Source organism: Rhamphochromis longiceps, linkage group LG15, assembly GCF_057381845.1.
Source record: "Rhamphochromis longiceps isolate RC_006_pf linkage group LG15, R_longiceps_female_GT1.1, whole genome shotgun sequence".
NCBI lineage: Eukaryota > Metazoa > Chordata > Actinopteri > Cichliformes > Cichlidae > Rhamphochromis > Rhamphochromis longiceps.
In genome coordinates, this window is record NC_140571.1 from 11,554,576 (window position 1) to 11,576,765 (window position 22,190).

Below are 22,190 nucleotides of genomic sequence, written 5' to 3' on the forward strand. Positions count from 1 at the left end.
TCTTGAGTGAAAATAATCTTCGTCTAACTTGCAGCAAAGCCAGGACCTCTGTTTTCTGAAGACACCTCAGGCTTTACCAGTGCCATCTGCTACACCAATACCTTCTCACAGCAGAGCTGACTAAGGGCCAGTTGGCAACCAATCTAAGCAGAGCAAAACTCGAGAGATAACTGGCAAGAGAAAAACGCAGAAACTCAAGGTGGCCAAGTTTGAGCAAACATTAAATCTGTTCCCCTTGAAAGATAAGAGATTCCTTAAAAAGAAGGCCTTTAACGTAGACATGCAGGTGGACCGGTTCGATTTCCAAAGACCTGTCCTTCTAGACATTGCGCTATTTCCAGCTTATAATACCTGCCAATGCTCATACTTTGCCTGTGAAAACCACGATTAGATTATCATTATGAGTTTGCTTCCTACACAAGCCTCAGGCAGGACACACAAAAAGGCATCAATTGTAGAAAAGGCGATTGAGTTTCTATGTCTTATTTCAAGTCCCCACGCAAAACCATAATTGAATTAAGTTGTTAAAATGAAAGGAAGGAACAGAAAAAAAAATTAATTTAGGGACCATTACTCGCAACCAAATTCAATTCAATTCAATCTTTATTGGCAGACTACATGTCCATAAAAACAAGACAAGAAACACACACACACACACACACAACTCCCCCCCCCCCACACACACACACACAACACAAGGTATACCATTAAATATATATATGTATATAAATAAGTATATAAAGCATTTGTAAAAATATAAAACCATAATATACATAAAACACAATTACTTAAAATAAATCAATAAATACACAAACACTTTAACCAGTGCTTTCTGAGACTGGATGAGTAACGGGAACCACTCACTGTCGGATCTGTAAGTGCTAAAATTATACTGTTACTCGAACCATCCAGTCGTTCTCTAAAACTGAACATTAACTTTCTTAAAAGTGCTTTAAAAGTCCAGACACCCACAGCTACAAACATCTGACTGGCACTACCACTTCTAGGTATCCTGCAAAGGATTCTCATCGCATCATTATATGCAACATGCAGCTTCTGCATGCTACATTGTTTGTAGGATGACCACAAGGGGGCAGTATATAGCGGTGTGCAATACGCTTTAAACAAAGCCACTTTAACTGGAAGTGAACAAAAGCTGAATTTGCGTGCAATAGTATTTGCCTGCACATAGAGCTTACATCGTTGTCTGTATATGTCATCATCATCATTCATTTGCTCAGTAATAAAGTGACCGAGGTATTTCACCTTTTTATGAACTTCAAGAGTTTTTTGTGCCAGTTTAAACAAAGGGAAATTTAGCTGTTTATCCTGCTTGGTTCTACATATCAAAACAGCACTTTTAGCAGCATTGTACTCAATGTCATATTGCACACCATATTCAGTACAGACATTAAGAAGATCCTGTAACCCAGCACTGCTTGGACTAAAAACAACCAGGTCATCTGCATACATAAGATGATTTATCAGTGCTTCACCTAATATACACCCAGTGTTACAGGCTCTCAGCTGTATGGACAAATCATCGACATATAAATTAAATAAAATTGGAGACAAAATCCCACCCTGTCTGACACCATTGCTGACACCAAAGGGGGCAGAAATACTGCTTCCCCATTTAACCTGCATGTTCTGATGAGCGTACCAGTAAGAGAGAATCCTCACGATGTATTGAGGAACTCCCCGTGTCTTCAATTTATCAAAAAGTTTTCTGTGGTTCACTCGATCAAAAGCCTTAGAGGCATCAATGAAACACATGAGGACAGATGAATTTTTAGCCCTATACAACCTGACTATTTCCTTGAGTGCATATATGCACATGTCAGTGCCGTGCTTTGGTTTAAAGCCAAACTGATTATCCAGAGAAGAGATGAACACACTAACTCTATCAAACAGGATTCTTTCTAACACCTTAGATAAAATACTGGCTAGTGCAATCGGCCTGTAATTATCCAAACAGCTCACTTTTGCAGCTTTGTCTTTCATAACTGGTACCAGTAAAACACACAGCATTGAGTCTGGTAATATGCCATGAATCATAAACCCAGTGAAACAGAGTGCTAAAAGAGGAGCTAGCCTTAAACTAGCATGTTTTAAATGTTCTGCAGTGATGTGATCCAAACCAGAGGATTTATTATCAGACAACCTATGAATGGCTTCATATACTTCATGTGTCCTTACACTTATTGTGTCATTACTCATGTCAAGATTGTCCTCATATGGATCACTTTTTATACAGTTAAACAACGCACTGTAATGCTGTCTCCATAATGCTGCAATGTTATCTGCCCCAGAAACACCTTCAACAGTTGATGGTAGAGATGGTTTACAGTTATTAAGAGCTTTCACCTCTTTCCAAAAATCTGCCATATTATTACACAACATTTTCCTGGCCAAAGAATCTGCTCTCAGCATTTGCTCATTTTTAGTTATAAAGCGAACAGCGTACTTATATCTGGCATTCGCACATTTTTTCTGTTCAAATTCTGGGCCTTGTTTAGGTCTTCCAGCCATGGCCCAACATTTATAAGCTATGCGAGCTTCATCATGGTACATGGATACATGTTCTTTCCAGCCAGGTCTGATGTTAGGTTTCTTATGCTTATATTGTTTATCAAGCAGTGTACCACTTTCATGCAGAGCAGTCACTATATCATCATACATGGAGCAGAGTAAATGTTTATGCACAGCATTCTTACAGTTGACATCCTTGCACAAAATAGCTTCTTTCGGCAAAGAAATGTTGTTCAGATGTATATCGGTATTACTATGATAAGCTAAGAAATCATCTTCACTACAAGCTGACCAGTCTAATTTTACACTGGTAGCAATATTAGCAATATTGTTTCCAGTTGTTGCTGGCATTTGTTCCACATTCACAGTAAAACCAAAAGGTATATGATCTGACACAGTTACCTCATACCTAATAGTCATGTTTGCTAAAGCTGCATGTCCATCAGCTGTACAGATACAGTGGTCCAGCCATGATGTACTATACCAGGCTTCACTTATGTATGTATAGCTATCTGCAGGCAGTAACACTTTGGTAGACAAGATAAGATTATTAACTTGACAAAAATGAGTTAAGTGGTCAGCAAACTGAGAACTGCTGTCTGTGAGATCAGCATTAAAATCACCCAAAACATATATGCTGTAAGTATCATTGTCTTGAATAAATGCATTAATAAAAGCCAGCCTACTGAGGTATTCTTGCTCATTTTGACAAGATTCATAGGGAGTATAAATATTAAGAATGATAAAACTACTATTGTTCTGTGTATATTGTATACCAATACACCAGTCTACATCCAGTCTAATGGGCTTTATCACAGGGTCTATTTTTTTGTCCCAAAGCACAGCAACCCCTCCAGGTATTCTGCCTCTGACTATAGCTGTGCTGAGATCAGTTGTTGATTCCCCCACTCCCAAAAAACTTGCATTTAGACAGTTAAGTTTTCCCAGGTCCTGTTTGGACAACCATGTCTCCTGCAAGCATAAAATGTCACATTCTGCAAGCAGACTGTCCACAACAATCCGTCGAGCTTTGTCCCCTGCACTCTGTCCCAAACGTAGACCACGACAGTTGTAAGATAATACCCGAATAGACATCTTCATGTTGATACGTTGGTACCAAAAGGCGCAGTTATCTCCCCTGCTGGATCCACTGAGCTTGGCACCACCGTACCGGGCTTACGAGGTTCATAAAAACGCCGGACCAGAGCCCCTTCAGGCCAGAGTTCAGGATTGTACATTTCACCCACATCATTACATTCAGCAGTAACCTTGAAAGAGCTGAACCTGCTACGTTTACTAGCAATTTTTTGACAGGTCACATCTCTTTTAAGTTTCTCTCTCAAATACAGAGCAAGAGTTTCTGCATCTACATCCAGGGCAAATTTAGTGGCAAACACGCTCACCAATTTAGTTTTCACAGTTCTGATTGTACTCACAGCTCCAGTGCCGATAATCGATACAGGTCCAGGCCTCTTATTGTGTCCAGTGGTAGCAGCATGCATTCCTGAACCTGAATTAACCTTCTCCAGCTTGAGACGAGGCTTGCCATTTTTCACAACTTTACTCCATTGTGGAGAGCATGTAGAAAGCACTGTCTCAACGGGATCCTCCGTTGTTGCTGTAGTTTCCATATTACGGCCTCGGGCTGTCGTCGGAGCCCGATCTTGACCACATAGCAACATCTCCGGACAAAACGCTGACACTGTGCTTGTTGTCCCAGTCCTTGAAGCAGCCAAAGCTCCGGCTCCCTGCCTTCCGCGCGGGCCGCCTTTACTTCGATTCCCCCACCGCTCCTCTGCGTGTTTCCCCAGGGGAAAGTGGGAAGCGGTCCCCGACCCCTGAGCATTCAGCATAACAGGCTCAGCCGGTACCTCAGGCTGACACTCAAGAACAGTCACACGTTGGTCGACCTCCACAGCATTGGTCATAACTTGCTCGCAGACATCCGCCTGTAGTTTAACTACATGTTTTAAAGCACCCACCTCAGCACACAGCTGGTCCATTCGCCGTAGTAGACAACACACATCCATGCTGGAGTATGTAACAGGCGGCAAATCGTCCAGGTGATGAGAGACAAATCTTGGGATATTCTCCCCACACTCATTCAGCACTTTAAGACAGAGTTTAATATTGTTGGCGTCTTTATGCTGTCCTTTATATCCAACGCACCGCTGTGAGGTAGTGGGGCAGAGCTCAAACAAAACTTTCTTGGAGGCTTCAATCCCCTCGGATTCAAATGTGTTCGTGGCCAACAACACAATTTCATCCTGACTTAAAGTTTTGATTTTTACAGCAAGGAAATTAAGTAGTTCATCCTCTACAAATACCCTTCCATCAGTTGTTTTATATATCTCTGGTTTTAATCGTGACCGTTTGAAAGTCGGAGCTACGTCTGCACCACCACCTGCTACATCCGCCATATTAATCTTAAATATTATTAGTGGAACGCAATCTACATATGCCTCCATATCATACGTAAACAACAACAATAGAATCTGTCAGGCAGTTCAATCCCCAGAGGAGATGATTCTAAAGACAGACGGTTAGGGCATCAATAATTAAAACAGATGTAATTCCCATTAGCCATCGGAGCATACCCATAAATAGTTAATGTAGTCCTTGTGTCCCTCCCCCCTCCCCCACTTCTCCTCTGATTCCCTTTCTCCTCATAGCTCAGTTCCTCCTCTCATCTTTCATCTAAAGCCTTTTCCCCTCCCCCCCCCCCGTTCTGCTGCTCATGGCTTCTCCTCTAAAAGCCCCCCCAACTTCAGAGAATACAAACACATACTAACATACTCATTATAATGGTCCCACTGGGGAGGTTGGATAGGATGAATAAGGAGAGAGGGCAAGGAGGGGGACCTGGAGGGAATGGTGGACACAATTTATGACCCAGCATCATGGGACTTGTTAACTTGAGTGTGAGGCTCATATGTCTGCTTAAATTTCTTCCTACTGACATTGAAAAAAACAACAACAAAAAAACAAGCACTTTCAAGATGAAAATTATAGGGAAATTTTACATATATGACAATGCATGGCTTTACTGTTGAAAAGTTGATCGGCCAAATGGGAATAAAAGACTTGAGAAGAAAAAAAGGAAGGGGGGAAAAAAAGCAATAACTGCTTTAAGTTTAGCAGCGAAGGAGTTTCTGTACTTCGGCCCGATGAATAATATAGGCAGGAAGTAGAGTGGGAGGCTGAAATTGAAACAGCCATCTACTGATGTTGCCCCATCCGTCACCAGACGCCCCTCATTAATCCACACTCTCCCCCAACATCCAACCTCTCCATCCATCCTCCCTGCTGCTGGCATGTCTCCCCTGTTGAAAGAGTCGCCCGTGAAACTGCAATGCTATCTACGCGCCAGCTGAGAAGCCACTGTCCATCCATCTCCTCGATGACAGAGGGCCTAATGCGCTGGTTTTACAGCAGGCAGAGACAGGCCTTAAGCAATGCCAACTAAAGAGGAGGCCAAAGAGGTTTGCAGACGGTACAAGAAACTCTCTCTAAAAAAAAAAAAAAAAAAAAAAAAAAAAGAGAAAAAAAAATTGCCACAAGCAAAATGCACAAATTAGCATGACAGCTATTTGAAATTTCAATAAAGGTGCTTTATCTTCTAGCAAGAGCAGAGTGGACTCTAAAAAGCCAAGCTGACAGTAATTCCCTATATTGTCATTTATAACAGTATGAAACAGCCATATTCGCATAACGAAGTCCTGTCAGGGTTTCTTGACAGGCACTTTACTGGTGACATGCGACCTGCTGTTAAAACTGTGTGCAGGCACTACAATATCTAAGTGAAAAAGCTCAGATTTAATTTGCCTGACCTACAAAGCCAACAGCAAGAACACGCCAATGTACGCTGTTAATCAGCCTAACATCACAGGGTTCCTCGGCATTTGGCTGAGACGAGGCCCTCTGAATTAAAATCTGCTCTCCAGCTGCTTGTGTGCGATGTTTGCATAATAAAAGCACTCCATGGATAACTGCAGTTATCAAAAATATATAGGAAATGCAGCAGGGTTGAATTAGCACCGTCGTGACTGAGTGGGACCGCTGACAAGTAGAGACAAGGCATGCTGTCAGCAGCTGATAAGTAAAACTACTGCGTGTTATTTTTTCCCCCTTGTTTTTCTTTGAATTTTAAATACAAACATTCGTTTGCCACCCAGAGAAACGCACATCCAGACAACTTTCACCTACACGTGAACCCAGAAGACTTCAGTCTGAGTTTGTAATCTATCACATGAATGAAAGCACTGTGATGAAGGCAAATACATTGCATTTTAGTAGCTACACGTGTTAAGCTTCTTGTTAATGTGAGTATCTAGTCAGCCAATTACAATGTAGCAACTCCATGTAGTTAGGCTTATAGACATGGTCCAGACAGCCTACTGAAGTTCAAGCTGAGCATCAGAATGGACGGGAAAGGTGAATCAAGTGACTGAGTATTTCAAAAATTACATTACTTCAACAATAATAATGTTTAGACAGCTAATGGCAGTCATGAAAATTATAACCTTGTGGATCTGTGTGTTAATACATTTAGTTTGAAATTATTTTATTTATTTAGTGCTTGACCTTAATTTCAGCTGCCTCCTGCAATAATTTGGCAGTTTCTCTAAACAAAAAGATGAAAATGTTTTCAGTGACCTCAGATTGTTGAGACACAGTATGCACAAACACACATTAAAAAAAGGGAACTGCCTTTAATTCCATCAGAGGATTTTCCAGGGTTAAATTAAAGTGAGGGTTATAAACCTCATCGTGCTCCATGCGCAACCTAAACCATCTTGAACGTCAGCTTGTTTGGCACCACCACTCTTCCGCTTTTGCCACCAGAATCTATATTCCAGTCTCTAGGGCCAACATTTCTCCCGCTGGAGGGGAGTTGGCAACTCTAAGCACCACAGAAAGTCATTCATCATCTCTCAAAGGAGTGAGCACTACATCAATCTGTCTGTCAGCAGCCTTCCAGACCAATAGGCCCCTCTGACTGACTCTGTACATTCCACACTGGATCTCAACACTTCACAGATTTAACTCTGCTTATGGCTATGTTCATTATATGGAGCTGCAAAATATAGACATGGCGATAACTAGCAATCCCTCAGTTTTCTAGCCAAAAAGAACCAAAATAAAAGAATAATCAGTACACTGTGACACTAATTTCCCTCTTGATAGAGTTCTTGTATTCAGTGTGGGGGTTTGTAATGTATTTTTCATTTATGAAAAACTAGAATACTGACTTTGCTGTGCTGTTATATTTTATTCATTTAAATAATAACTGAGATGGCTTCATTTTACTATACTCTGACACTAGACTGGATGAGAAATCACATCAAGACACTTCGTCAAAAAAGGAATGGCATACAGGCCAAAGAAAAAGTGCTGATCTTCATGCTTTGTGATATTAGTTTCTGTTCTGTAATTTAGTATAGAAATTACACAGGAGGACTTTGATAAATCTGTAGAAGCAGGGGAGAAAGTCTGTGGATTCCAGACATCTCAGGGTTAGAAGCATCAACACACTTCTGCTCACAGTTGTCTGAATTTTGCCAACTCAGCATCCTTCTCTGATTAGGAATGTAATGGGATTTGTATCTCATCTTACACCAACACATAAATTCACCCAAATATGCTCTTTGGTTTAGAGAAGGGAGGTATGAAAGATGCTTCGATTGGAAAGGACTGCAGTCAGACACACAAACACATATGTGGTCAGTGAGGCTTCAGGCTTGACACCGCTTTCCTGTCTGTTTAACAAATACTGAGAGTGAACAGTTCTGAACATGATGCCATGAAAGATAACCCTTTAGGAGGTGCAGAAAGCCTTCTTGGTGTGAAAGAGGACCCAATAAGAACCAGATCCTGCATCATATATCAGTGGTAATATCTTGGTGCCACACCAAACTTTGCAGATGCATGCATGTTGTAGAGACCACTTGAAACCGCTGCTAATGTAGACTACTTTTGTCCATGTTCGGGCTGCTATTGGTCTTTCATTTTTCTCCAGCTACAGAAAATGATAGAGGATATCCGGTAGCAAGAATGTTTTTTTTATGATGGACTAAAACCAAACTTTTCACAGTGATTCCCTTTCCGGTTCAAGCTAACCTTGTACATAGTTAAAATTGACCTTTGCATTTAGCACACAGGCTAGGTGCTAGTGCTTGGTGAGGACTGTTCACAAGCATGCAGCTTGTGGATTTCCCATAATGCTTCACTTGCACAGGTAGGGAACTATGCAGACACAAACACCAGATGAATGTTTGTCTTTATTTTATTATAGCGCATGGGGCTTTTCAAGGACATGCCACCAATCTCATAGACCAATCACATTTTAATGATGCAAGTACCACAGTTATATTTTATAACTGTTGCTGAATTAATTGATGCATTAATGCACTTAATGCTGCAGTCACACAAAGACAATGGTGGGCAACTGCAGCACTGCCAAACCTGCAATGAACCTCGTGCAATAAACTTCCAATCATGATGGTTACTTTAAAGGGAAAAAAAGGAAAAAGATGGTAATCATGTCTGTGATGACACAGTCAGTTGCCTGAATGACTGAATGCAGCATGCTGGAAATTATGTGCAAACATTCACAGGGTTTAGTCAGTCCAAGGCAGACTGCAATTGTTTGGTGAGAGGTTGCCTCCCACCAGGTGACCCATACCTTGTTATTGAAGGTGTGAAACACCCTAAATCATTGGATTACCAGTTGGTCGGGGCATCTACTCACTATCCTGTCATCAAACGTGAAAAAAAAAAATGTATTGCAACCACTGATTTATCCTAAGTTCCTGCCCTATTTTTACTCTGCTACCAGAAAACGACGTCATAGTGTGAAGCATTGCTGTAACAAACTCTTTTCTGCATTTTAATTTTCAGCACTAAGTTGTCAAGTCTGAACTAAAAAGACAATAAATCAATGCAAACCAGCACGCTACACATGGGCGACTAAGCCAGGAAATGAGTGTGTATGTATGCCACCTCTGTGTTCCATTCACAACTCCTCGTAAAGCCTAGCGGTCATGGAATATAAATTCGAAGCATGCCAGCAATCAGATCAGTGACAGCTTTGAATTCAAATGATCATATTAAGGAAAGGGCAGCTGCCGACCTCAACTCTTCTAGCAGTGTTACACTTTCTCATTCCCTCGCTCCAGCCATCTGACAGGGTGCCACTGACAGCCGCAGCCCTCCAGCAACAGATGATTTGTGCAGCAACTTGATTCGGGCCTGCGCTCCCTCCAGCTATCTTTTCACATCCCTTGACGGAGCTCTGAGAGCTTTAAGCTTCTGAGGTGATGATAAGCCACAGGTTAGGGCACTCTGAAAACAGAGGAGGCAAAAATGTGGCTTTTACAGGGATTAGCCATATTGACTCCTCCCCAAAACCCAAATTAACACACAGATGGTTGCAGACGTGCACAGGTGTGGAGTATACACAAAACTGTCTATTCTTGATACGAAATCCCTAAAACTGCTCTTTTTTTCCTTCTTCTATGATTAGCCAAGTAAATGCTGTACTATTAAAGGGTGACATTTGTTCCCTACTAACTTCTGCCCCCCTCTTCCCCCCCTTTCTTTTTTGTGGGGAAAAAAAAATGCAGCAGGCAGGACGTAACATGGGGCTAATCCAATGGGATACTCCCAACAATAAAAATACCTTACTGGCAGTGGCTGGTGGAATGACCCATTTTAATTGTGCATGCACTAATCTATCCCACAGCAAAAAGTGCTGCAGTTATACCCAACACTTTCTGCAGCTTAGTGGTGCATTGTGTGGGAGTGGGAGGTCTGGAGGATCAGCAATATTGTTTTTGTGGGTCTCAGCAGGGCTCACAGAGATGTTTCCACCCTAAGGTATGTGCTAAATTTAATCCCGTATCAGGAACTGTGCGATGGGTGGTCGCGGATGCGTTTGATCATAATTATGTTAGAGTAGGAGAACACACACTCTGATTGGTAACAACTGATTTGAACCTGGTTGTCCTAGTCTGCCTAAAAATATCCTTTGTTGCACGCAATGATTCAGCATGCAGGCACCCTAAAGATCAAGGTTAAGCCGGGACATGCCATTAGCCTGTCGAGCTGAAAGGCTGTAAAGCAACAGCATTAAACACATTAACTAGCTAATAACAGGCTCTTCTGCCCAGGTTTGAAATATACTGCTTCAATAAAATGTTGGACGAGGCTTTTTCTTTCTGAGAAATGGAAACCAGTGAATCCCGAGAATGAATGTACCTGTTATTGATTTAATGTGTTCAGTCATGAGGGTGATATACACTGTAAATGAGTGGAGGAGTGACTCTGTTTATGTTGAACCTGAAAGAATGATGGGTTATAGCTGACTATTAAAGATGCTTTGTTCCTCATGGTGTAAGCCATCGTCACCCCGCTATGTAAAGCAGCGCTGTGGCATTTGCCATGACATCCATTCAATCAGTCACTGCTGCTAGGCAAAATGGACAGTAAGGGGTTTACTGCATATTCCTCATTGTATAATATAGTAGTTAATCAGCTTTTCTCTTGTTATAAAGCGCAAATAAGACTTCTGGCCTTTTTTGTTCATAAAAATCTCACAGCCTGTAGGCAACGTTGCCGAAGGTTGGTACTGACATTTGGAACTTCCCATGCATCTTGCAAAAGGTCAAGAATTGTAGCAGGTTCTGTAATGAGTCGTGTGCAGAATGGATCAAAGTTCACAGCAGAAAGGTCAACTGGCAGGGCAGTTTGCCCCCAGGGTCTTTACTCCAAGTCACTCATCAATAATTTAAATGATCTGTTACTTTAGTTATTGAGCACTTAAGCACACCCATTTATTAGCACACAGGGAAAATACCCACACCCCGATTTCATTTTCAATTTGGCATTTTTAAAACCTAAATAAAATACATGATATTAGAGAAAATATGCACGTCACAGATATCTTTCATGCTAAATACAGAAGAAGCCTGGTATTTAAAATGTGTAACATTTGATTTAACAGAGTTCAGTGAGACTCATCCAGGGGCTTCTTTCTACCCCCTGGCATCCTGGCTTTCCCCTGAATCAGTTTAAATGCCTGGCAAGAGTCTTCACTCAGTGACATGTTAATCATGCTTGTCATAACAAACACTTTGTGGTCAGCATCGGCAAAGCCTGTGAGCGAAATGAGAAGGTCGCCCTGTAAAGCTGCCCTAAGTTAGAGAACGTCAAAAATGAAACTCAAAGCATGCGATGATTCAAAGAGTATGTGAATTAATTAACATACATAAATATGGTAATACTATATGTGACTCATAAGCAGCATATCAGCATTAATTCAATTCTTTTCACCCTGCTGTTACCATTAATGCAAACAGGAATGAGGAGAGGAAGAAATGTTAGTATTGATATCTGAACTGCTTGTAACATGGACTCAAATTGTTCTACTTAACATTGATTTTACTTTATTGTAGACATGAATACACCCAGAGGTCGTAGGAAGAAGTTCTCTGTTATAAGTCCACAACAGAAAAAGTGCTAGAGATTTTGTGTAGTTAGGAGCACCACCCTGTGCTACATGGAGGTAGGTAAACAGTATTTTTGGCAAAACTTGTGTAATCCAATACAAACCAGCAACCATGAAGCAAACACTGGCTTTGTAAAGTTGATATAATTCTTAAAAATCTGTAGAGGATGTGTTATCTGAGTGCCGATTACCTTTTTAGATAGTGATCTCAGCATCTTAGTGTAACATGAACAGTGTTACATGAATACTGCATAATTTTGGACTTTGTCATTTTGAAAATGAACAGACACAATGCCAAAAACCTGCACGCTGAAAAAAATAACTATAATCACCTTTCATACAAATATCAGGTTAGACACTGCATAAAATTTCTTTCAAAACGCGCGCATACGCACAGACACACAATCATCAAATGTGAGAGTTAATAATCTCTCTGATATCTTTTCGACAATAAGCCAGCTAGCAAGCAGCCCCCCTGATATCCTGCTTAGCTGCTGCTGAGCCAGGATCCGTGTTGCTCTACATCCTGTGTTAGAGATAAGAGATAAAGAGCGGTCCAGGCCGGTGCCACCAGTACAGGCTGATAAGCACGGCTACAGGCTCGGTGGTCTGCTGGCACATCACTGTCCACACCAGACCTCTGGTAACAGATAAGACCTTACATCCTTACAAGACCTTCACGTGAAACAGATGGAAGTAATGATAAAAATAAAAAAAAACTAAAGTGGGATTTAAAAGAAAAGTAGAGTAAAAAGCAAAGTCATGGATTTAACCTAATAAGTAAGAATCTGCCTGGGATCCAAAACAGTAGCTGATTCCTCCACATAAGTTTTAAAAATAGCTGGCCTCAGGCTCACTGGGAAAAAAACTGCCCTTTTCTTCACTGAAGTAGAAATGACAAGGTCGGATAGATTGCATCTGTAAGGCACCGCTCGGTCCTCTAAACCAAATCTTTGCTGAATTAATGTCACAGAGTCATGTTTGTAACCCCTTGCTGAACAAGTGTGGCTCACATACCTGCGATATGTGTATTTATATTGAGGTCTTTGGGGAGCTGCTTTCCTGAAACATCTGAGACACCTCTGACACTAAAGTCAAATTCTTTCTGCCTGAGCCTGTGAGCCCTCCTGAGATCAAGCATGTCCCCAAATTACTGACAATGCAGAACTCCAGAGAAACAAAGAGGAGACAGAGATTCTGCAGGAAGAAAAAAAGAAGTTTGGTTTAGAGTAAAATCTGTGTCTCTTTCCTTTAATGTTCACAGCTAACTTTGAGCTACGGTTATTTAATCAAACATGTGATTAAAACAAATCTAGCAGGAGCTGAAGCCAATCTTTACCAAACCACAATCCATTTCCCAGCAGCAGCAGTAGCAGCTGTCCTGTGGTATACCAATACGCAGAACTGTAATTGGGTGAATCTCATTGGAAGAAGAAAATTGGCTCATTGAGATTTAACAGCAGGCTATCAGTCGAGGTGTGCTACCGCATCACAGATAGGCACTAGTCCGGGCGAGTGAACGACTGAGCGAGCGGATGAGCGTGAGCTTGTGTGTATTGTAAGTGTATTTTAGGACCATACAGTGCGAACGATTCTAGCCTACACACCAGATGGTGTGTGGAGCCATTCAGAGGCCAATCTGAGGTAACGTGGCATCAAATAATTGGAATCCTATTTAAATGTACCATGTATAATGGAAGGCGCTTTTTGACAAATAACAAATCTCAGCCTATTTGAGACAATTTACAGAAATCTGGTTGGCAATGCACAGAATGATGCCAAAAGTGCACACCCAGCACTCTCTAATAGGTAGGTGTGATTTTCTGCATTCTTACCTGCTTTGCGGTTAGCCTTTCCTTAATTAGCAACTTTTTCTTCTCAGTTACTGATTTAATCTATTGTGTGTTTTAACAGCATTACCATTTTAGCTCATGCATTAGAACTTTGCACAACGTATGGTTTTGAACATTGCTGGCTGCTGCCTTTTCCTTGCTTCGTGAATGATGACCGATTAAAAATGATCAGCTATGAAGTGCCAACAGAGACAACTAATATACTTAAAAACCACACTGGTGCTGAATCTCCCCGCAACAACCTGGCAGGATGCATCAGCTCCCAGCAGCACCATCGCCCGCCATCGTTCCCTGTGTGCCTCTGCATCTGTTGCAGTCTGAGAGGCAGATGTTCCTATGAGGAGAGGCAGCAGGCAGATAGAGCAACCTCCACCCTCCATTCCCCATATGATTACCTCTCTATCTATCCGACAGCAACAATAGCCCGCCCACCCCCCACGCCATCCAAGCACCACCACCTCTCCCTCCAGCAGTCCTTTGTATGAGCTTCATCGACTCTCGTTTCCAGACAATTAGGATGGATAACAAGAGGTTGGAGGCCTACTGCTTGCTCGCAGGACGTACAGACAGCAAGGGATTGTAAAAGGCCACTTAACAGTCAAAGAAACGGTTGTTTACTCTGGTAGCAATGGCATATTTTTGGCACCCTGGTGAATCTTCATTTGTGTAATCCTGCATTTAAAAAATGTTTAGGAAGCTGTAAAGTACTACGCGGCTTTGGCCAGGTTTCAGCTGAGCAGTGAAAAGAAATATTTTACAACGGTGGGTTTTGATGGCAGAGATCTGGCCCAGGGCCATATCCGACTGCTGTTAGGGAGAATAATGATGAATATCTGAGGTGCCATTAATCTTTGTCAGGTACGTGTGAGGCAGACTGTGTGCGTCCTGTGTCACACCACATTTCCCCTGGAGCCAGGTGGTGACTAGACAGTACAAGGTCAGGAGGAAAGGTCAGAGAGCATCGGTGACAGGGGGACACACATTCATAAAAATCACTTAAACCTAGTAGCTGCTTGATTTAAATATGGAACATGTCTAAACGCTTAAGTATCTATTGTCTAGAGGTGTCTATGCTGACTGGAAAATGATAAATGGACTTTAGAGGGTGGTGAATAGTGTTGCTACACTGACATATACTACACCACCTTGTATGCATGGAGACAGTGTGTGAACATGACTTGCAGCACTGTTCATTTCCCACTAACATTTGGGATCTTTGCTCGAATTGGACTTGGACTATTATTGGAAGACAGAAAATACATGGCTACATGTACTGTAATGTGTGCCAGAAATCTCAGCTAGCTGGCTCATGTTAATCCTTTGAAAAACTTCAAAGCAAGATGCAACTGTAGGACCTAGGCAGGGTTTGTAATTTCGAATCGATCACAGTCAGAGAACAGGGGTGGGGGGAAAAAGAACAACTCTGCACTAAAGTCTAATATGTGCTGCTGTATTGATTGTAGATTCACGGTTGGACGTGTCAAGTATTGGGTGTCATTGTGAAAAGCTTCCATTTCTCCCTCAGAGTGGTGCAAACCTGCAGGCATATGTCAGAGTACACCCACCCAGAAATCCACACATGCAGACGTATTTACAAATATGCATAGACACACACAGAAGCATACACGCTCCAGTGATTAAAAATCAACGCACAGAAAGCATCAGCAGCAGATTTGGGTTGGCTCGTTGATTTGGAGAATAATTACGTTACACATTTTCTTCAGGGATGCAACCATCCAATACTTGTATTGGAAACTCTGTCAAATAGGTGGATTGGGTATCTGAGACAAAAAGGTCAATCCATCTAGCCGTCCGCTGTGCTTTCCTCATCTCCCTCTCTCACTCTTTAATTTTAATTTAACAATATTTAGGATATTTATACTGTGCCTCCTCTAATTGTCATCAAATTGATCAACATTATTTTCTCTCCTCACCGATTTACAAAAAGCTGGGCTGAATTCTTGAATTCTCCTCACCAGCTACTTTTCTCCATCTAGAGTTAAGAAGATTTCTCTTTGCTAACACACAAGCTTTACCACCGACCCAGCAGCTAGGATGCAAGTTGAAAGTGAACTGTACATCACCCCTAACACAGCCAAAGGGAATCAAGTAAGACTACAAGGAAAGCCAGTAAAATATGCCAACTGCCCACTCAGCCAATCACGCGTAGGATGTCAGCTGAGAAGGATATCTTGTGGGACCGGGTGGGGGGGGGGGGAAAAAGCCCCTAGGTTACTAATAACCCTGTTCAGGATATGCTATCGGCTATCAATATGTCAAGAATACATGTGTCCAAGCATTGATAATGCATTGGATGCTTTAGCAGCTATTTTATCCAAAACTAGCAATATATTTTTGCTGCTGCTACTGGATAAAATCATTGATTCATATTTACACAGTATAGCTCACTACTTTTAAAACTCCCGATGGTTATTAATCTGAAGCAAAATATCGTGTGATAATAACTGCAGGCAGCAATAGTCTCCGGTTTCTTATAAAGCTGTGGGTGACTCGTGTTTTTATTATCCCGGATGGAATTCAAGGCAGGCTCCTCAACCCCAGTTAAATGCAAAAAGGAAGAAAAAAATAGCATACAGCTAGATGAAAAGCTCCTATCCGCCTTTACTTAAAAACATCCTTCTCCATTCAAGACGTTTGCTCATTGTTAGCTCTTTTCTAAAACCTGACTCCTGCTGAGGGAAATCACAGCTCTGTGCCCCACAGCCACCTGGTTCAATGTGCTTTGCATGTTAACTAAAAATGACACACAACTAGAATACACAATTTAAGCAAACAGCGGGAACGGGGACATTAGTTATCCTTAATGCAAAGAGCACGGAGGGAAGAAGAATGAGGATGGGAACTGAGGTGCTGCTTTTTCATTATTCTGGAATTTATCAGTAAAGCTTTAATCTTTTTCCTCTATCGCTTCTCTCCCCCATCCGTCTGTTGGTACAAAATCTGGCCACAGCCCTTCTTGTGGAATTAGCCTCATTAGCAAATAGCCACATTAACTTTACCACAAACCTTTTCCCATAATGGAATGGATGCCAAAGCAAGAGTATTTTGACTTGCGATGCCAACATACCACGTGGGAGGTGTCTTGGTCTCTTTGACTAACTTGAATAACCCTACTTAAAATCTTAAGCTTATCTTGATTTTGAAACCTATTTCAAGAACACTGAAAAAGCATGTTACTTGTTATTAAATGCCCAGTCATTTGGATACCATTGTCTTGAAAGAGACTTGACCCATTGTGTTATTGCTTATCCACTGACTACACGAGGCGTTTCCAGCCACAGCCAGGAAATTCATCTTAAACAAAATGCACTCAATTAAACATAAATGTCCACTTATTAACAATAACCTATGAGTAATTGGAGTAGTCATTTAGTGGAAGCACGGTCACGTATTATTGTTTCTCCATCGCATAATCTGTCTTGCTTCAACAAAAGGAAACATAGATCTTAACGCACAGGTATGTGCAACAAACTGCCAACTGGTTGTATTCTGGTTGTTTTCCTATATATAAGCAAGGTTGCTGAGCGCTTATGTCATTTTGCAGTGAAAGCACTATTTTTGGAGTCTGGTTGGACTCTTGAATAGCAGTGAAGTGGAGGGCAGCAGATTTGTGACTTTCAGTGATTTATCACAGTTAAACGCCATATTATTACAAACAGATAGCATGTAAGTTCCAACTTGACCCCATTTGATCAAAAACTGATGGCAACCCGACTTCATCTTATTGTTGTTTCATCATCGTCTCGATGGACTGAAGTTGCTTTGAAGACGGCAGCTGACTGAGGTGTCACAGACATGGTTCCTGTCAAAGCAACAGTTTTAAAGGATTGCATGTTCATTGCAGATTGCAATAATTTTGGTTGTGCTGCAGTCTCCAACCACTATTTTACTTCGTATAACTGTAGCATTAGACAAATGCAAAGCTCAGTAAATTTCTATTGCTGATCATACACTGCTATAATTATTTAGCTGTCAGTGAAGCATTTTAGATTCAAGACTTTTCCATTAAATGGACGAACATCTTTTTGTGAATCGTGAGAGCAACAGCGTGACATTCTGAGAGCAGATCTGGCCCAGAACAAGTACTCAAGAGGTGTTATTAAAAGATTCCATGTTGCCATATGCTGGCCTTCATCTGAGAGACGTTACTCTGTGTGTCTGCATGTAGGGGGCCGAGAGTAGGGTTGTTCACTGGACGAAGCAGTGCAGAGATAATGTGGTTTGTCAGGAAGTGTGAGGCTGAACTGATAGGTGTGAGGAAATTTGTGTCACACTACTAAGAAGTAGGAAAAAAAATGGTGGATAGAGATTGGACGATGTACAGGGAAAATGAAAATAGGGAAAATGTGTGACAACTGTAAACATGTGTCTATATATAATGCACGCACACACGGTTGCGTATATATTGAGGTTGTCAGATAGGGTTGGTTAATAAACACAAGAATCAAAATGTTGTAAAAGTCCGGTCTTTTCTTTTCCACCAGCTTTTGAAATAACCCCCCAGTTATGGGCAATCCTTTTCTTCCTATTGTAAATGTTAAATGTACAAATTTACAAATGTAACTAAAATGCGCAGGCTGTGTTTTCCTACCTGCTTCATTAGTGTCACAGTCAGTGAAAAGATTCTGTGCCTATAAAACCTTAACATTCACTTTTTATTCATTTTCAAAGAATACAATTCGTTATACAGCAGCCAGGCTACAGTTAAACATTTATCCTTTGAAGAGGAATTTGCAGAACAAGGCAGAAATAAATGGCCGTGTAAGAATTTGTCTAGGCTAATATAGTACCAAGTTGGGTGCACAGCCAGTAGAGGCTGGTTCAAAGGCTGGAGTTAAATGACTCATTAATGAATATGTATAGCCTCATCTGTCAAGCCCTTCTTGCTTCTGTTTACAATTTATGCGCGAGTGTGTGTGTGCGGTTATATATGGTCCATGTGCGCTTATTCCAGCCACCCGAGCATGAATTTACCAAAAGTGTTAACAATGACATAATTACTTTAACAAAAACATTTTAATTAAACGAAAACAGGGCTTAATTAAAGGCTGTAATATTAGATCACACTAACGTTCAGATCACACAAAGTGCAGCCTGGTCTGCAGCGAGCCTCAAATATATTCCGTTGAGGACCCCGATCGATGGGGATCGCCCTGTTAACATTGCAGATGGCCATCATGTGAAAGGTATCATGTGGGAATCAATCACGACAGCAGCACTGAGCGCTGGAGATTCCACAGGGATAAGTTCGCTCAAATCTGACGGGCTGGAATTTGGCACTCCAGAGCTTTGCTTGTCAAAATATTGATTTAGAAATAATTACTCAGACTGCTTAGCGATTCCTTGCATGTTTGCCAGTATCCTGCCTCAGCCTCAGCATCTTTCCCTCATGTCACTGCAGCAACCTAGGCCTTATTTCTCTGCTGATTAGACGTACCAAACATAATTTGCCAGAGAGCAGTCTGTTTTAAAATACAGCTCGAGCAGTCAGCTTCTCCTGCAGCGAAGGCTAACAGAGCCGCTAGTAAGTAATTACCATCAAAGCTGGTTGGTTAGCATACAAAGTATGAGTGACAGCTATAAGCTCCCTACTTGCTGATTGTATCACCGTAGATACAAATAATTGAAATACACTATCACACCAACAGATACGCAATTGCTTCTTACTCTCACTGTAACCTTACTTTCAGCAAAGGAGGCAAGAATTCAAACAAAGCCAATTTTCTCTTGCTTGGATCAAAGAGAACTTCCAATTACAACACTGCAAGTCTGTAACGTAGGTTTAAAAAAAAAAAACAAAAAAAAAAAAACACACACACTCAGATTTACTCTGTACTAGACAGATGGCTGTAGCAGCAATGAGGCCCGTGGTTTCACTTATTGCTTGGTGTTGTACAACGGCTAATGTATGCGCCACTGTTCAGGCTGCCACGTGTCAATAAAGTCAAAACAGTGGCATAAATATCCATTGCAACAATGGAAAACAAACCACGTGGAGCACATCATGCACAACATGTAACGAGATATTTCAACCACTGCGGTTTGCGTGGGTTTTTCTGGCATTTCATTTCAGACGAGACAATTTGATAAAGAGTCCGTGCAGACCATCCGCCTTAATGGCTCAGCGGGGTTAAATGAGCAGGAGACACGCTGACTTTAAGTGCTCTAATAGCAGTGGATCATATAACCCATTGCTACTGCCCTGCTGTAATAGACTAATTAAAGCTCTGTGCAATACATAAGGCAGCAGCTGAGCACATTTTCTTCTGCAAGCTCCCAATCCATTTCTCATGCTTTCTGCTGGGTTACAGCCCAAATTAGGGGAGGGTCGGTCTGTAATTCCCTTTGCACATCTCATAAACTGGACATGATGACAGAAAAGAATAAATTTCTGAACAAAGCAAACATAACTGCACCATAATCAGAATCTGAGCAACTGGCCAATACCAGTTTATTTTTGTTTTAAAGGACTGTTATTGTCACAATTGCCTTCAATATTGGTGGTTTAAACACAAGAGACAGCAGTTTATGTAGCAACACAGGGAACCTTCACTAAGAAACTATAAGAGCGTCCTCAAAATTAGAGACCCCCCACACCAGATGCAATTTACACAGCATATGCTTCTAATAATCAGTGTGTGGCAAAGCAGAGTCTAGACTTCCAAATATGTTTCTGATTAGCCCTCAGCACAAGTAACTAGAAAGTCAGCGATTAGATATATTAAAAACACATTCAAAATTTCGCAGATGAAATTTAAAATAGCTTTGAACTACACACTGCGACCGAAGATTAAACAGCTCGGCAATGATAGAGTGGATAAATTTCATGAATTATGCAAATTTGTGTGTCATGGTTTGATGGTTATGTCACAAAACATTCGCCTTCTTGGGTTATAGTGCCTTTTGAAAATACTTAATTTTTCCCCCTCAGCTATTGAGTAAGCATGCTTGCAAAACCTCCACAGAACTAAAGCGTGGCCTGAGTTAACATAATAACCATGTTAAGCACTGAAGGGTTTGAAGTTGGGTCTCTGCTCAAGACCCTTAAATCTCCTTATCCACAATTACACCATATTTACCGTAGGTATCCTATTAAAAACTGCTGTGTGGCTTAGCCAAGTTTGGTGAGAACAAGAGCGCTGGTTATTTAACCTTTGCCAACTTGTGTAGCAAGGCAGCTCTTGTCTGAGTCCTTCTGAGCATTAGTATAACAGCATCACGCTCCCTGTAAACACCCTCTCATTACTTGTCATCTCAAAATGAATGCTATTTACTGTATCTGATTAACAAGCCTCACAATGGAGCAGCAGCACCTCTGTTGCCACGGCTACTCAATCCTGCCAAGTTAATGACCACCTCTGCGCAAACACACAGTCCCTGAATGATCAACCCCAAGAAAGCTATGGGCTAATTTGCGCCACTGGGCTCATCTCTATTAACCAAATTCTCTTTGCTCAGTGGTAATAAGACATCAAATACTGGCAGATGGTTAGTATACCTGTTGAGGCCAGCTTCCTACTCTTCATGGAGCTTATCACCCGGGTCATTTCAATAAGGACCAAACTCTTCCTACCATCATCATCTTATGCATAAACTCCTACTAAAACCCATGAATTGCTCCTACTTTGTTTTCAAGCTCATCTATGAAGAGGTGTGGGTGTAACAGAGGCATGTCATAGCACAAACAGCCCAACCAATAACCCAATAGCACACCCTTGAGTTGACTAATCAAAGTCATTACTCAATTCTTGGCTAAGAAAAATATTCATGGCTATTGTGTGACCCTCAAGAGGATAAATTAACCTTTTCAAACCACAAGCTCATGACCCGCCCCAGAGATGACCTGCAGGACTTGCGTCAACTAATCAAATGTAAAAGTTATTGTCAAATGTAATTAAATCAAATGGGGCTCCAGCCAATACTTATTTACATGATCAATTATTTGCCCAATTACATTTTATTACCGTAATTGTCGGACTATAAGCCGCTACTTTTTGCACAAGCTTTGAACCCTGCGGCTTTTAGTCAGGTGCGGCTTTTCTATGGATTTTCCATGATTTTTGTGATATCGTAAGACGATTTGTTTTGTTTGTTCCGCTGTTGTACGGCACTACGTTGCCTGGCGGAAGGATCGGGGTTCAAGAGTGGTATGTTAGTCACATGTCCGTCCGCCAGGCAACGTAGTGCCGTACGAAGTAGCGCGAAAAACAAACTTCAAAGTAGCGCTACGCATTCAGCGGGAGGCGTGGATGACGAGCGGCGATAAACTTGCGAAA

The 22,190-nt window shown here is 41.4% G+C and overlaps 2 protein-coding genes across 4 annotated transcripts in view; both read right to left on the reverse strand.

Annotated features, from left to right (window-relative positions):
* sash1a (SAM and SH3 domain containing 1a) overlaps window positions 1-22,190 on the reverse strand; it is a 174,480-nt gene that overhangs the window by 126,961 nt on the left and 25,329 nt on the right. The window lies entirely within an intron of this gene.
* On the reverse strand, window positions 687-3,962 carry LOC146652173 (retrovirus-related Pol polyprotein from type-1 retrotransposable element R1). The gene has a single exon (XM_085383037.1). It carries the CDS (start codon window positions 3,631-3,633, stop codon window positions 799-801), a length of 2,835 nt encoding a protein of 944 aa, XP_085239163.1. The 5' UTR covers window positions 3,634-3,962; the 3' UTR covers window positions 687-798.

What these genes read in the sequence shown, in the direction of transcription:
- LOC146652173 (XM_085383037.1), bottom strand. Translation starts at nt 3,633, where the DNA reads ATGAAGATGTCTATTCGGGTATTATCTTACAACTGTCGTGGTCTACGT.